The 17,825-nt window shown below is 34.5% G+C and overlaps 1 protein-coding gene across 2 annotated transcripts in view; it reads right to left on the bottom strand.

Annotated features, from left to right (window-relative positions):
* Positions 1–1,387: 1,387 nt before the first annotated feature.
* Positions 1,388–17,825, bottom strand: part of ETNK1 (ethanolamine kinase 1) — a 64,409-nt gene continuing 47,971 nt past the window's right edge. The window contains exons 7-8 of one of the 2 annotated variants that reach the window (XM_003906110.5): positions 7,521–7,594; positions 1,388–7,191 (exon numbers count right to left, since the gene is read on the bottom strand). In XM_003906110.5, the coding sequence (XP_003906159.1) occupies positions 7,119–7,191; positions 7,521–7,594 (147 nt within the window). In that variant the 3' untranslated portion in view covers positions 1,388–7,118. Of the gene's footprint in view, positions 7,192–7,520; positions 7,595–10,130; positions 10,318–17,825 lie in introns of those variants that run through there. The other variant, XR_002515581.2, reaches the window with a different exon arrangement.

The raw sequence follows: 17,825 nt of genomic DNA, 5'->3' as shown, positions 1-17,825 counted from the left end.
TAATGACTATTTTTGTTTACGGACAACTGACCTTCATGGCAAATAAACATCATTTGAAGGCAGAGATCATCTATCACACTATCTGATAATTTTAAGAGTTTGTTGTTTAAATGGATAATCCCTGCCTAGACCATAAGATGCTACGTCTCAGTGTCTTTATTCCTCTGTTTCCCAACTCTGGTTCCAAAGAATAGTGAAGACACAAAGCATAATAGTTAGAAGAATAGTGAATTTTTAAACTAGGTAAACAGAATGTTTATAAGTTATGTAATATTCCATAGTCTCATCTCAACCAAATTTTTCCAAAAGTAAACATTTTTTCAAAACTTTTTTGTAGGGAGACCCCTTGAAACTATTGCTACAAAATAAAAGAAGAAATGCTCCTGATTATTGTAAATACAAAATTGCATGCAGGATTGTGTAAAGACAATACCAGTTTGGACTGCCAGAATGAGCCAACAGTGCATGATGTGCTTCCCCCTGCAGAGAGCCTGTGACACGTACAGTCAGGGAGGTTTCACATCACCAAGATTCCTATCCCAGAAAAGCAGATGTTCATAGCTCTGGGAATGGAATGCGACCCTTGTGGAGAGCCTATAAACGGATGCATGAGGTGTGCCTGTCCATATGGATAAGATGGGGCTATAAATGCCCTCATCTTGCCTTGGCTCTTCTAGGCCTCTTTAGGCTTAAGGCATACTCCCTTCTGAGAATTTCTGGTCTAACCGGTTGTCTAGCTTCACGTCCTGTTTCTATGGATTGTTTGTAACCAGTTTTTGCTGCAACTGTTACTGCTGATTAGTATCTTGCTAATCGTAGGTTATGAAAAGACCGTGTTTCTGTTTTAAGGCTCTGTTAGAAATTACTGATGCACACACTATATTATAAATTCTTATCTCTGTATATTGTACTTCTGCATACAGATGTTATGTTAAAGAATTACTTCATCCCCATGTGACCATCTCACCTAATAATCAAATGACCCTAAATCCCTCACTAACCTACCCCCCTCTCACTAAACTTAATAATAAATGCTGGTATATCCAGTGCATTGGCGGCACCGTGGGACCAGAAGGTGGTGACCCCCTGGAAACAGCTTTCACTATGTTGTGTGGGTCTATTATTTCTCCATCTGCTGATCTGCCTGAGAGCAAAGAAAGAGCCCTGTTGCATTGCGGGCTGCTGGCCAGATCCCACAATACTTTTTAATGTTTATAAAACTAAAACTAAACCAAAAAAAAAAAAAAAAAAAAAACCTAGAATTTAGAATTAGAATTTAAAGAATCACTCCACATATACACTTATATACTAACTTTGGAAAGTCTTGTTTGCAGATATTCACAAGGCAAACTTCAAAAATAAGTTGAAGTAACAAAATTTATGAATACACTGTAGTTAGAACTCAACTTTATTGTTACAACCAATTTTTATTTACAGAATATAAATCTCTTCAAAAAGATACATTCCTTCATTTAATCAATGGTAAAAAGCCTTATTAACAGAAATAAAGCCTAAACATCACTTATATTTGAACTGAAAGACAAACAGCTTCATTAAAAGTTTATGAACACATAGTGAAAATGTATTTTTACTTAACCAGTTACATGAATGAGGCTGTTTTTAATTTTCTTCACTGCCAACCTCATTTTAACCACAGAACAAATTTTACTTAAATTAACAGTAGTAAAAATGTAAAACTTAAATTTTAAACATGAAAATATGAAACAAAACCACAGGAAGTATCTTCATTACCAAACAGATTAACAAATTCTTAGACACTCAGATATTTTCTGAGGCATATCAAAACACCTACATCAAAAGTTGCATTCATTTAAGAGGTATCAATACATTGTCAGTGCTGAGACTATTTGTAGCACTTACATTATATACAAAGCAGCATTATACTACTATGCTTCACATTTGATAAACACGAATTTAAGCTTTATGCCACAATTTCCCAATTCAACATACAGCTAATGCAATGACAGTTACTCAATTTCATTCTTTTTCTTCTGAAACTGAATAAGGAAATTATCATTTAAGCACATGGAAAAATGGCCATGTCTTTTTCCTTTTAATAACAGTATATTTTAAAACTCAAATACTTCATATCGTGGAGATTTGACCTAGCTGTACAAAGGCTCCTAAATACAGTACAGTCAAAAAGTTTCCTCTTTGCAGACTCAATTTATAGCCAATTTAGTACAGATAAATACCGGAAACTACTTCAGATTATTGGACAATAAGAATTTCAGTGTGTCACCACCTGTAATTAAGTAGCAGCACACCACAACCATAGCAAGTAAACACTAATCTTCTCCACTGCCTTTTTGGGGTCTTTTCCAGTCCCCAGTGGTATCCAGGGATACCACTGGGTTTCAACTTATCTCTGAAGGTTCCTTTATTATGAGTTTTGAAACTTAACTAATGCATCACCTATAATTCTGTCGGCCAGTTTTTTTCTTACCATTCACTAATTACTTTCAAATACAATATTGAATGTTTTCAAATTTTTATAAACACAGGTGTTGTACTAAAATGATTAATGGCATTTGAAATACCACAAATTGGTAAGGTGTAAACCAAAACAATGGGATTAAGAGTATTTTAGAAAGAAATTTTTTGATAACTAGAAAAGCTATAGGATTCACAATGAATACAGATACAATATTTTTAACCCTGCCCTTTTATTACATCAGTAGTATAGTAAGTGCATAAAGTATAGAAGAGAAAGAAAATTTCAGGAGAGAAACCTACAAAAAACTTGAAGTTTGATGCGTCAAACACAAAAGAGTTTACAGTTCCCATAAGTACTATCGTAATTTTTTCCTATCCAAATAATTCAGGTCTTCATTCCATTTCAAATTGTAATCCAGAAATGAAGATTTTCAGTGTAAAAAACTGTTCAGAAAAATCTAATTCATTATGTAATACATCTTATTAATTTCAGTCTTCAAGTATTCAAGTAATGCATACCCAAGTATTTTCTGTTACAGCAACACATTTACAGACTAAGCCTCAAACATGGGGAAAAATTCATTTAAAATAACTGATACACTTTTCTGTCCAACGACATCAAACCCAAGACATGACACTGGAATCACACAAGTGATATATAAAAGTTAAAAATTTTAAAATAAGGTGGTTCAATATAACTAACAATGTCTTCTTTTCAAAACAAACTGATAACAGGTTAATACGTAACTAAATTCCCAGTAAAAGGATATTCTGGAATCTAATGGACTAAAGAAAAAGCAGAGCAAATCAATTTTGAAAAATGAAGCTGCTTTACCACATACTTAAAATTATTTTTCCTCTGTGCATAATAATTACTAGCATTTGTTTTCTGCATAAAGTAGCACAAGTTGCTGTCAACAAGTTTGCTAGCATAAAGCATCGTAACTTTGTCTATCAACCGAATGACTGATTGATTAAAAGCTTAAGTCTGTATCACTTTGGAATGTTTATTAAAAGCAATTTAAAGCAGAAAATCGAAATGACAGTATTTTCACTTATATTATGAAGACAAGAATTCGTAAAATGGTACAGAAGGCTTCTGTGTAATGTAAAAAAGAAATAACTATATAATTTTAAAAGTGGAGGGTTCTAACTTTTAATTGAGAGTGTTTGGGGGAAACTTTTTTCTTTAAATCTGGAAGCTGTAGTAACATATATTTATGAAGTTAAATATTTTTAGTTCGGCAAAAATGGAAACAGTTGTCATTACAAGATTACTTATGTCTTTTCTGTCTTTTATGATCCTATCAGGATCAACTTTAAATTTAAAGAAGTCATTTGAGATATGCTTAAGTTGAAGTAAAGACTTATTATTTGTCTTGTTTCTGTATATATGGAACTTAGATTCACATTGGGATATATAAAATTTTAAGGTTTTTTTGTAGAAAAAAAATTAACAACCCTAAAAATAGGAAATTATTAAATTACATTTTTAATTTCCTTTAGCTTGGAATCATGAGTCAAAGAATGGAGCTCTATTCATATAACAGTGTACAAATTCACTGCTTCCAGGAATCTAACCTCACAAAACCTAACGGCCAACTAAAAAATAAAGAAAAGTCTTATTAAGCATTGAGAGGCTAAATAAATAAGTACTGACATTAACCAAAGCCGACAAACCCTATTTCCAGTTCCTGTGATCTCACTGTGCAGCCACAACTGTTGGCTATTTTTAGTCTACAACCAACAAGCTGAATCATTTCCTTACAGAAAAATTTCTACAAAAGGGAAGAGAATGCAAAACAATACACAATGCAAGATACAATTCACACTAATTTACAAATTTTTATTTACATTATTTTATATACATTCCAGGCAGACCTACTTGATGAGTTTTGTGCTCATATTGATCTCAGATGATCATGTGTACTGTATGATGTACTACCACATCTCTTTTGATTTCCAGAATATGGTGGTAGCATGGGGTTAGGAGGAAAAGAAATCACTGGTCAGGTGAGATCATACAAGTATGAAGGGGAAATAATGAAAAAATTTGTGGAATTTTGCTTGTTAAAGCATCCAGGCCACTATGGTCTATTGACTAACATTGAATATACATGAATGCCACTTCTTACAGCCATTTTCATATTTACAAAATGAGCTTACTACTAGTTGAGTTATTAGGTAAGGCATTCAAGTTCCTTAGCTTAACATAAAAAGGCAACAGACATCTCAGCACACCACAGGACAAATTTTAGAGGGATGATTTTAGAGCACTTTGAGATTTACCCTTCTTTAGAATCCCTTAAGCGGTTGATATAAAAGAGAAGCAATTCTGAACCCTATTACTAGCCTGCACCACGATCCCAAAAACCTACACAGGAAGTAGGAGCATCACAACACCCAAAATCTAGCCAGAGTGGGGAAAATAGATTAAGTATCTTATTTTGTTCCCAAGATCCACTGTATATTCCCAGAACTAAAGTGAGAGACTTTATTCCTGGTTACATTTACTTCCCTATGAATCTCTCCAAAAAACTTATAATAGTGTGACAGCTAGTAGCTATGCACAGTCTATCAGCAATGGCTCAGTGAATCTCTATTCAAAATAGTTTGAAGTAAGAATATGGAGTAAGGTAGAAAAATTATCTTCTCTCCTCCCACAGTTCTACAAGATATATACTGTTGCACTTTAGAAGGCAGAAAGCAAAAAAAACAAACAAAAAAAACAAACAAAAAAAACAAAAAAAACAAGAGTATTACACATTCTTTATCTGTTTTATGAAAATGTTCCAACCATAAACAAAAATTCCACCAAAAACAATTTTTCAAGTTCACACTAACATTATAAAAAGCTACTAGTTGTTTAATTGGTTCCATTCACTTAATCAACTAGGCAAAGTTCTATTGATCTTACAGTAATATGGTTTGTAAAAACGAAAGTGAACATTTATAACATTGGGGAGGTAGAAACCAAATCTGGTCTAACACTGTTATAGATACAAACATATTTTAAGATTCTATTTATGTAACTAGAATTTACCATTTAAAATGGCCTGTGTTTCTATTTACTTTATTAGCTTTAAAAATCTTGAGATAATCCAAGTATTTTAAAGCATTTGTCTGAGAATATTAAGTCATTTGGAATACATCAGACTCCTCAGAAGATTTCTCAGAGGATAAATTTGTAGTTGCATATTTTGAATATGCAGATCCAGTAAGCCAACTTTGTACATGGGCACTTATGTGACCGAAGTGCAAAGCTTGTCAGACTAATTTTCTAAGTAAAGTTAACCATGACTGCCCAACTACAACAGCAGACTTCAAAACCTGAAGCCTATTTATCTATCTGAAAGATCTAACTTCTTTCCATATAATAATTACCTCCTTCTTACCACCAAACTAAATTAAAAATACAGTTAAACAAAAACAAGAGAAATAAACAAAAACCCTCCTGCCATGACTATTTCTGCTTAATTCACATTTTGTCATCTGTCAGATTTTAAGTGTACAAGATCAATGCCCTAAGTGTTCCTTATTTAATTATATAACTGCCTCAACATATAACGCTGAACTTACATGTATCAAGTAATCATTTGCTATCACTCTAAAAACATAGAACCAGACTAAAACATGAAACTAAAATGTAAGGAACGAAACATGAAACTAAAACATGAAACTGAAATGCAAGGAATGACTCTGGATAGGTAAAAAATAATTAACCTAAACAATATTTTCTTATTTCCACATATGATAAACTTTGTATGTTTGTTTTAAAAATTAGCAATACTACTGACTAATAATCAAAAACATAAAGCATCTCTAACAGTAAAAGAAAATTTTTAGTTAGAAAGAATTTGATACTGTAAAATTTTCAAAACTGAAAATAGTAACTTGATCGTATTTAGCATTTGAAAACATTATTTAATACAGATTTTGGTAACATTAACTCATACTTATTCCAAGATTATATGGTAAATATTTATATTTATACTGCCAGACTACATAGAGAAATGGGGATTTAATTCTAAGTTATATTACCCCAAAAAGAAATACTTTCTAATATTGAATTCAACAAGATGTACCACCAACAGAGACAGTGAATGTATTTCACCTTCCTAAACAGATATTTTTATATGAAAATCCTAAACTATCTACATCAGTCAATGACTGGCATTTCAAGAGAAAATGATTCATTTTACTTACAATGCATCAAGATAAAAAGGTTACATTGAACAACTAGAATGTTTACTGAAATTAATATTAAAGTAAAACTGAAAACAATTTATCTGGGACATTTTCATTGCTTACACTCAACAAACATGAAACAGAGAAAAACAGTCACAGAATCCTGTTAAGTTTATAATAAATAATTCACATACAACATAGGTTAAATTATCAAAGAAATGCTTAAACTGACATCTTTATACCTTTTGCAGATTTAACACATTTCTAATCCACCACATACTAAGAGCAGTAGGTATATTTCTTGACATCATTCAGTCTATTTAAAAAATAGATTGATTGTTTAGAGGCATAATTTATAAAGCAAGATAACCAAATTAAATAACAGAATTTTAACTAATATTGGCTTTTTGGGATTTCTTAAGAAAAGATTCACAAGCATTGCTCAGCTACTGGAGAATAATTAAATCTCTTCTTTACTCAGGCACTTTTAATGCAGTAACCTCAGGCTTCATTTTAAAGTACTGGTTAAAACGAACAATTGCATACCTAGTGAGAAAAAGAGAACAACAAAAAAATTAGTCAACGCTGAAAAACTTGGTCCTCCCCTTATTTCCACTCAGTCCTCTCTAAGCTGTTTTTTTTCAAGTTTAAGATTTTCAAAGGACATATTTTTAGTTTACTGCACCACCTACTGGACACTTTTCTAATCCTGTGAGCACTGAACAGCTTATAGCAATTTCTTCACAGACCAATTACTAAATGTATGCAACTTTTATAATTGATTGCAAATAACTACAATATTCCCTGTGAATTCTAAATGTTAATCCAAACAAAAGCAGAGACCAATGTAATCCATATAATAAAATTTAACTCACCCAAGGAAATCAAACTCAATAGTGGAGTATTTGGCTTGAATCAAAGCCCACAATCCCCAAAAGAAATGAGAAGCCTTAAAAGAAGGAAAGAAAAATCAAAAATTATGATAATGAATTTCTCTGTAAAACACATATGAATTGCTAATTCTATCCTCTAAATCAACTCCATGCACCACTTTCTTGCTGTTCTTTTTATATACAGTGTCTAAAACCTAGATCATATTGAAGTCTACACCTGCTAGATGGCTACAGATCACTTTCGTCAACACCAAAGGAGGTTATGGTAAATTACAATCACTTGAAAAATAGAGGTCAGTTCCTGTGACCTGCTTTTTTATAAAGCAAAGTTCACTATTAGCACTGATAGATGTTAGTGTTTTTAATGGTTATAATTGCTAACAGGCTTACACATTATATCAAAGGCCTTTGTTTCTTGACATAAAAATATAAACACAAAAGAAAACCCAAATCTCACAAGCAATAAATATATTTAAATGTAAAAAATGTTCTAGGGGTGAAAAACATCTGAAAATTATCTTATTGGCTTAATTCTGCATAACAGACTACAACATAAAGTAACACAACTTATGTCAGGAAAAATATGGGCTTTGGACTTACAGGGAAATTTAGTATGTAATCAGTAACTATAAAATAATTATGTGTGCTTTACAATCTATTTTCAGTTGAACATGGTAATATTTTAAAATTTGAACAAGATTTCACTTCCCAAGAAATACTATATTCTAACTAGAAATTCTAAGTAGAAAAAGTATTAAAGACAAGGTTTTTGTTTCAGCTAAATTCATTATAGCAACGGTAACAAAGGGGCTCTAACAAAAAAGTACTCAACAGCCGTGACCTTGATATTTTTAAATACCAAGGTCAAGCAGCACAGTATATCAAAAAGAATTCTTAATTTGAATTACAAGATGTAGAGGTTCCAGTCCAGGCTCTATCTCTGAGTACCTTTGCAACCTTTAATAAGTCACAAACTTTAGTGTCAGATCTATCATTTACGAAATGGGAATATCAGCCATTCTGTATTCTACATAGGATTGTTTTAAAGACTAAAGGAAATAATATATGTAAAAAACAAATTTTCAACCTAAAGATCTCTATTTAAAAAGCACACTGCACTTTGGTTTTGGCTTCCCCAAAAAATATCACTAACTATCCAGCTCTTCAGGAGGCTAGTGATCACTAGAGCCCAGGAGTTCAAGGCTGCAGTGAGGAGCACGCCACTGCACTCCAGCCTGGGCAACAGAGTGAGACGCTATCTCTTAAAAAAAAAAAAAAAAAAAAGAAAAAGAACAAGAATATAATTTCTTATCCGATACAGGGATAGAAAAGAATAAACAATGTAGCAAAGACTAAACAAGTAAAGCCACTTGCACATGAAGCATAATAGTTAAAAAAAAAAAAAAAAGCTGGGCTCTGGTGTGTGGCTTTAAGCACCAAACACGGTGCCTTTATTTCCTCATCTGTAAAATGTAGGTCATAATAGTGCCTATACCTGGCATATAACAAATATTCAATAGGATGCTAGCTATTCTTACTATATGAAACCAGAATGATTAAAAATGATAAAGATTTTCAAAAATGGTCTTCTATCTAAAAAAGTATATCGGGTATTGAGAAAAGAAGTTACGAAATTAGAGGACTTTCTTCTTTTCAAAGTCTACATCAGAGGTTCTTAAAGTGGTTGATGAATCCATGGGAGGTTTCAGAGGCCCAAAATTACTTTCATAACTACACTGATATGTTACTTGCCTTTTTGACTATGTTAACGTTTGCACCAATGGTTCAAAAGCAGTGGAGGGTGAAGCTACTGTTACCTTAAGTCAAGGCAGTCGTAGCAAATCACACTAGTATAACAGTTTTATTCTTCACCATCACACAATAACAGTAAAAAGCCACTAAAGAATGTCCTTTGTGAAACCATTAAAACTATTAATTTTATTAAATCTCTACCCTGAAATACATGCTCTAGTATTCTGTGGGAGGAAACAGGCAGTACATATAAAGCATGTCTACTGCATATCCAAAGTACAATGGTTGTCTCAGGAAAAACACTTAGGTAACTGACTTTTGAGTTGAATTTGCACATTTTTAATGCAACACCATTTTTACTTGAAAAAAAATGACTAATATACAAACTAGAGTTATCAAACTAGAGTTATCAGACTTGGGTATTTGGCAGACATTTTCCCAACTATAAAAAAGATAACTTGTCATTTCAGTGAAAATAACTGACAGTATTTGTTGCCAATGATAAAATTCAAGTTTTCACCCTAAAATTAGAACATGAGAAAAGTTGTATGTGATTCTGTGAGCTTAACAGCTTCTCAATATAGTACTGTAAGTTTTTCTGATGACACTGGTGGTGATATCAACACATGTGATCTTTAGCTATCTTATAATGAGATGTGTCAACATTTGGAAGATCTATACAACTCAATGAATCAATTATTTTCCAAATAACTAATAAGCTAAAATTACCAAATCACATACAGGTAAAAGAATCATTCAATCTGCAAGATAAACCAGTAGATCTTAATGTAACGCAGTAAAAAGTTAATTGATATGTTCAGATTATTCACAGCAACTAACCTTTAAGAAACTATCACTTGTTGAGTTTTGGTCTAGTATCAAAAAAGAATATCCACAATTATCTGAAAAGGCAAAATACTCCTCTTTTCCAGCATGCATGTGTGAAACTTTTTTTCGTATACTTGAAATGAAACAATCCATCACAAAAGATGTAATGCAGAAGCAGATACGGGAATCCCGCTGTATTCTATTAAACCAGACATTAAAGAAATTTGCAGAAGTGTAAAATAATGCCATTCTTCTCACTAAATTGTTTTTTGTTTTGAAAAATAGTTATTCTATTTATGGTATTTATGTTAATGTAATGAGTTTATTTTAAATATATATATATATATATATATACACTTAAATGTTTGAATTTTGACTTCTAATATGGTAAATACTGCCAATTAATTCACAAAGACAAAAGCTTGTAGAGGTCTTCAAAAAAATTTTAAGTGTGTAGAGGTCCTAAGATTGAAAACTTTGAGAACCACTAGTCTAAATCGCCTTGCATATTTTACGTTGATATAAAATCACCTATAGATGGTATCCTAATCTCTTCTTCCTACTAAATTTATTCTGTAGTGGAAAAGACTGAGAAATCAAGAATCATTCTGCATTTTAAAAACATACCAACTTAGCTCTTCTCACCATTGTCAAGCAGAGATGGTAACTATATTTCTCAATTAGTTTTTATTCATATGCTTAAATAAATTAAATGATTCTACACTAAAGAAGCATTATCCATAAAACCTCACTGAAATCTCATTTGTGTAGGCAACCATTTTTATAGGGGGAAAAGTGATAAATTAATATATAACAGTGGATTCTAAATGGATGAGAAGCAAAGGCAGAAAACAGCCCATTGGTCATTTGCATCCCCCCAAAATATAAGTACACCCCAAAAAATAATAAATTCTGTAACTATACTATTTCTTTTACATTTGGAGGTTATGGATATGTAAGTCTCTCTGTTAAAAGGTATTTTAATTTCTAGACTACTCACCCCTGTTGCAAAGAAATATTCAAAGCTTTATATGGTAAGTAAATAACTAAAATAAATCCCAAGTGTGCATATAATGGGGAAAAAAGAAAAAAAAGAAAAACTCCTCAAAGTCATTATGTAGACTCTGTTTGGTTTTATAATGCATATACCTACTTTTGTTTGCCACCATCTCAACATTAAACAATCAATGACAAGTGAAGTCTTATAATCCTCAGAAGTCTGTATCATGGCCTGAGCACTAAACATTTACTAACCATTTGTAATATTTCAAAACACGTATACCCTGATCTTATTATTCGGACCTGCTTTTCTTTTTATCAAAGCAGCTTCATAAACTATCTGAGGAGGAAACAGCACTTAAGACACATCCATAAGGAATAAGAGAAATCTGTAAAGGGATGCAGGGAAAGAAATCTGTAAAGGCATTCCAGGTAGAAGGAATAAGCTTCTAAGGACACAGACATGAAACATCATGGAGTATGTTGGCACAAAATGACTCTGCTAGGGCTGATGTAGGAGGTGTGAAGTAGTGGGAAATAAGTTTGCAGATGCTGTCATTTGGATTTCATTCTGTAGGTCACAGGGAGCCATAAAATAGAAAAGTGACACAATCTAATTAACAAATTAAATTCTAATTACTAGAAAGGATCACTTTCTTAATAAACAGGATAAATTAAAGACAGGAAAAACAACAACAACAACAACAAACTGAAGGCAAAGAGACCAGCAAAGGCTAATGTTAGTAAGAGATTAAGTTCTCAATCAAAAGTCAAAAATAAAGGGAGAAGGGGATGAAATCAAGAACATTTTAGGAACCAAGAACAGAACCTGGAAGGGGTAGACCCAAATCAGAACACTAGGGAATACTACTAACATGTAAGAGGGCTGGGAGAAGAGGAGGAAAGAGGAGCCAGATTAAGAGACTGAGCAAGACAGTACAAAAAGAGAATTTGTCACACGGCTTTAAAATGATGTATTCCCCCTCCCTGCAAGAATATGGCCAGGTGAGGTGGCTCACACCTGTAATCCCAACACTCGGGAAGGCCAAGGTGGGTGGATCATTTGAGGTCAGGAGTTCAAGACCAGCCTGGCTGACATGGTGAAACTCCGTCTCTACCAAAAACACAAAAATTAGCCGGGTGTACCGGCAAACGCCTATAATCCCACCTACTGAGGCCAGAGAACTGCTTGAACCCAGGAGGCAGAGGTTGCAGTGAGCCCAGATTGCGCCACTGCACTCGAGGCTGGGCGATAGAGACTCCATACTGGAGGGGATATGAGAACTATCAGATCCTGTATGTAAGAAAATGCAACTACTCCCACACCCTAGGAGAATGCGAAGTCTTATCAGGCCCTATGATGGTTAATATTAGGTGTCAACTTGATTGGATTGAGGGATGCCTAGTTGGCTGGTAAAGTATTGTTTCTGGGTGTGTCTGTCAGGGTGTTGCCAGAGGAGACTGACATTTGAGTCTGTGGACTGGGAGAGGAAGACCCACCCTCAATGTGGGCTGGCATCATCCAATCGGCTGCCAGCCTGGCAAAAACAAAGCAGCAGAAGAAAGTCGGATAACTTTGCTTGCTGGGTTTTCTGGCTTCCTTCTTTTACCCCATGTTGGATGCTTCCTCCTGCTCCTCCTGCCCTTGGACATCAGAATCCAAGTTCTTTGGCATTTGGACACTTGGACTTAGGCCAGTGGTTTGCCAGGGGGTTCTTGGGCCTTTGGCCACAGACTGAAGGCAGCATGGTCAGCTTTTCTGGTTTTGAGGCTTTCAAACTTGTACTGAGTCACTACTGGCTTCTTTCTTCCTCAGCATGCAGACAGCCTATTGTGAGACTTCACCTTGTGATCATGTGAGCCAATTCTCCCTAACAAACTTCCTTTCACATATACATGTATCCTATTAGCTCTGTCCCTCTGGAGAACGCTAATACAAATTCCATATGTGAGTGCTTGGGGTGAACTCCTTCTCCTCTTTGGAATGTTACATTATACTTTCTCAGAACCCATGTGAGTAATTGACCTCAACTAGTGGACTTCAAAATGCATATAAACATAACAATTTGACACTCTGAATACTTAGTCTGTGACAGGCTGCACTCTGTCAGCTACTTCTCCAAAAGCAGAGTTCAGGCCTCTACAGGCCTTGGAGCTCTGAAGTCTCATCATGACAACACTAACACTACCTTCTTGCGTCCAGGAACTTCAGGTGTCTTCAAGGATCTTTCCTATGTTGGTCAAGCCCAAGAAACTAATCGTAAAAAGGTACAGCTCAATCCTCTCCTGCTTTCATCCTAATTGGACTAGACTTTTAATAATTTGGAACTCATTCATTATATAGTTAATGTACCTCATCTATTGAGTATATTCCCTGTGAGATTTGTTCAGGTTGTTCCTCCTCTCTTTAAGCATTGTGAACCTAAGGGGAAAAAATTATCTTTGTATGGCAATAAAGTGTTTAATTCATGAAACTAGATTTTGATAATTTCCTTGTTTTCATCATATATAAAACTATCACAAAGTCAATGAGAGAACACTTTTTAAATCAATGGTAAATACTGCCAAATGCTACTGACAGATCAAGGAAGGTAAGGACTGAAAAATTTGCATTGGACTTAGCGATTATGTCATGATTGGTAAGCCTTACCTGATTTTCTTTTTATAGTAGCGAGGGAAAAGGCAGATTGCAGTGTCTGAGAAATGCATGAAGGACAAGGGAGTAAGATTGAGGGTTTCCTTTTATTTCACATTGCAATCACAATTATTGATTCCTTCAAATGCTTGAGATGTGACAGGCACATACTCAATAAACAGTGGGAGGAAATTAAGAGTTGGTAAAAGAAGAAGGTAAATGGCTAGCTAAAAAGAAGCTACAGAAAGTCTTGAAAAAGAAAAGAAGGTATGTCAAAAGAAGGTAGTAACAGAGGCCCTGATGCAAGAAAGTTGTGACATCCCAGAAGGGCAGGAAAATCACACAACAGACGATCAGCAGAATTCTGATAAAATAAGAACAGGAATCGAAACAAAAACTGTCTTGATAAATAAAGGGCTTTTCAAAATCTCCTTAAGCTGAGAAGCAACTTCAGCAAAGTCTCAGGAGAAAAAAAATCAATTTACAAAAATCACAAGCATTCCTATACACCGATAACAGACAAACAGAGAGCCAAATCCTAAGTGAACTCCCATTCACAATTGCTGCAAAGAGAATTAAATACCCAGGAGTACAACATACAAGGGATGTGAAGGACCTCTTCAAGGAGAACTACAAACCACTGCTCAAGGAAATAAAAGAGGACACAAACAAATGGAAAAACATTCCATGCTCATGGATAGGAAGAATCAATATCATGAAAATGGCAATATTGCCCACAGTAATTTATAGATTCAATGCTATCCCCATCAAGCTTCCATTGCATTTCTTCACAGAATTAGAGAAAACTACTTTAAATTTCATATGAAGTCAAAAAAGACCCTGAATAGCCAAGACAATCCTAAGCAAAAAGAACAAAGCTGGAGGCATCATGCTACCTGACTTCAAACTATACCACAAGGCTACAGTAACCAAAACAGCATGGTACTGCTGCCAAAACAGATAAATAGATCAATGGAATGGAACAGAACCGAGTCCTCAGAAATAACACCACACATCTACAACCATCTTATCTTTGACAAACCTGAGAAAAACAAGCAATGGGGGAAAAATTCCCTATTTAATAAATGGTGTTGGGAAAACTGGCTAGCCTTATGCAGAAAACTGAAACTGGACCCCTTCCTTACACCTTATACAAAAATTAACTCAAGACGGATTAAAGACTTAAATGTAAGACCTAAAACCATAACAACTCTAGAAGAAAACCTAGACAATACCATTCAGGACATAGGCATGGGCAAAGACTTCATGACGACAAACACCAAAAGCAATGGCAACAAAAGCCAAAATAGACAAATGGGATCTAATTAAACTAAAGAGCTTCTGCATAGCAAAAGAAACTATCATCAGAGTGAATAGGCAACCTACAAAACAGGAGAAAATTTTTGCAATCTATCCATCTGACAAAGGGCTAATATCCAGAATTTACGAAAAAATTAACCAAATTTACAAGCAAAAAACAAATAACCCCATTAAAAAGTGGGCAAAGCATATGAACAGACACTTCTCAAAAGAAGATATTTATGCAGTCAACAAACATGAAAAAAAAGCTCATCATCACTAGTCATTAGAGAAATGCAAGTCAAAACCACAATGAGACAGATACCATCTCACCCCAGTTAGAATGGTAATCATTAAAAAGTCAGGACACAACAGATGCTGGAGAGGATGTGGAGAAACAGAAATGCTTTTACACTCTTGGTGGGAGTGTAAATTAGTTCAACTATTGTGGAAGACAGTGTGGTGATTCCTCAAGGATCCAGAACCAGAAATACCAATTGACCCAGCAATCCCATTACTGAGTATATACCCAAAGGATTATAAATCATACTACTATAAAGACATATGCACACATATGTTTACTGAGGCACTATTCACAAAAGCAAAGACTTGGAACCAACCCAAATGCCCATCAATGATAGACTGGATAAAGAAAATGTGGCACACATATACCATGGAATACTATGCAGCCATCAAAAAGGATGAGTTCATGTCTTTTGCAGGGACATGGATGAACCTGGAAACCATCATTCTCAGCAAACTAACACAGGAACAGAAAACCAAACACCACATGTTCTCACTCATAAGTGGGAGTTGAATAATGAGAACACATGGACACAGGGAGGGGAACATCACATACCAGAGCCTGCTGGGGGTAGGGGGCTGGGGGAGGAATAGCATTAGGAGAAATACCTAATGTAGATGACGGGTTGATGGGTGCAGTAAACCACCATGGCACACGTACACCTATGTAACAAACCTGCACATTCTGCACATGTACCCCAGAACTTGAAGTATAATAATAAAAAAAAATGAAAAAAAATTGAAATAAATAAATAAATAAAGGGCCTTTAATGTTTCTTAATGAGGAAGAACTGGGAATTGGTATCAGAATCTCAGAGTATAATACTTACTATATGCCCTTATGGAAAAACTAAGTATATGCAAATTCAAAGGATATGTTCAATTATTCAGAAATGTTATTAAAAAGATACTGAAGTTTTATGTCTCTATCAATTGTCCTTTATCTTTTTTCAATCAGACCTTCTACTGAATGCATGACATTTATTAATATATCTGTTGTACATTTCATGAAGATATTCTTTTCATTTTAAATCAGAGTAAGTTTCCTTCTAATTCCAATTTACTAATAATTTTACACCGAAATGGGTGTTATGGCTAGGCATAGGGCTCATGCTTGTAGTCCCAATACTTTGGGAGTCTGAGGCTGGAGGACTGCTTGAGGTCAGGAGTTCAAGACCAGCCTAAGCAACAGAGCAACACCTTGTCTCTCCAAAAAGTTTAAAAAATCAGCTAGACATGGTGGCGTGCACCTATAGTCCTAGCTACTTGAAAGGCTGAGTTGGGAGGATCCCTTGTGCTCAGGAGTTTGAGGTTGCAGTGAACTATGACCATACCACTGCATTCCAGCCTGGGTGACAAATACCTTGTATCCAATAAAAAATAGGCGAGGCATGGTGGCTCATGCCTGTAATCCCAGCACTTTGGGAGGCTGAGCCGGGGAAAATCACTTAGGCCCAGGAGTTCAAGACCAGCCTACGCAATATAGAGAGACCTCATCTCCACAAAAAAACTAAAAAATTAGCCAGGTATGGTGGCCCTTGCTACTCGGAAGGCTCAAGTGGGAGGATTGCTTAAGTCCGGGAGGTTGAGGCTGCAATGACCTGTGATCACATCACTATACTCCAGGCCTGGATGATAGAACAAAGACTGTCTCAAAATAAAAATAAAAGTAAGTAAATATAAAAATAAAATCAATTTTAAAAGAAATGACTGTCAAATTTTACCAGTAAAAGAGTTATTCTGTACATCTTATTTGGCCTTCTAAACTATAAACATTTTGAAAGAATGCATTTTTTTAAATTCTTCCAATCCACCTGACCTAGAATAACAATAAGTACTTAGTATCTGATTAATGAATCAGAAGTACAGGTATTTTTCAATGCCATGTACAGATACAGTCACAGTATCCCCCCAAAATGTTAAATGTCATCAAAAGTTTGCAAGGATATCCAAATCAGCTTTCTAACAGCAAGTAGTGGGACTGATGACTAAGAATTGATGAGCTATGTGTACTTTACATGGAAATTAACTAATTCAATGAATAAATGGAATATTAGGTTTATTCTGAAGCTCATTAAGTAACCTAAAGAGAAAGAAAGGCCTACATTCTCTAAGATCATGCTTAAATACAATAAATAGAAACAGCAGACATCCTAGGACCAGCTGTAGAGCATGTCATTAATTGACCCAGTAATTGTACCAAAAATAGATATAAGAACAGCAGGTAAAGGAACATTTCAGGACACTCTCTTACTTCAGATGTATTCTGAGTAACTCTGGTCATATGGTACTTTTAAGACTATAAAAATGGTATACTTGTATACCACTAGGGTCTATCTGTACAGACAACATAACAAATATTTCCTGTGTCAACTGTACAAAATTATATTAAAACTGAAAAGCAGCAGCTACAATAGCTTTGGCTTATTATCCCATTTAATAATCTAACACCTTAGTTGAAAGACCATTCT

Source organism: Papio anubis, chromosome 9 (genome assembly GCF_008728515.1).
Source record: "Papio anubis isolate 15944 chromosome 9, Panubis1.0, whole genome shotgun sequence".
Classification (NCBI taxonomy): Eukaryota; Metazoa; Chordata; class Mammalia; order Primates; family Cercopithecidae; genus Papio; species Papio anubis.
This window is presented reverse-complemented; position numbering and strand designations above follow the sequence as displayed.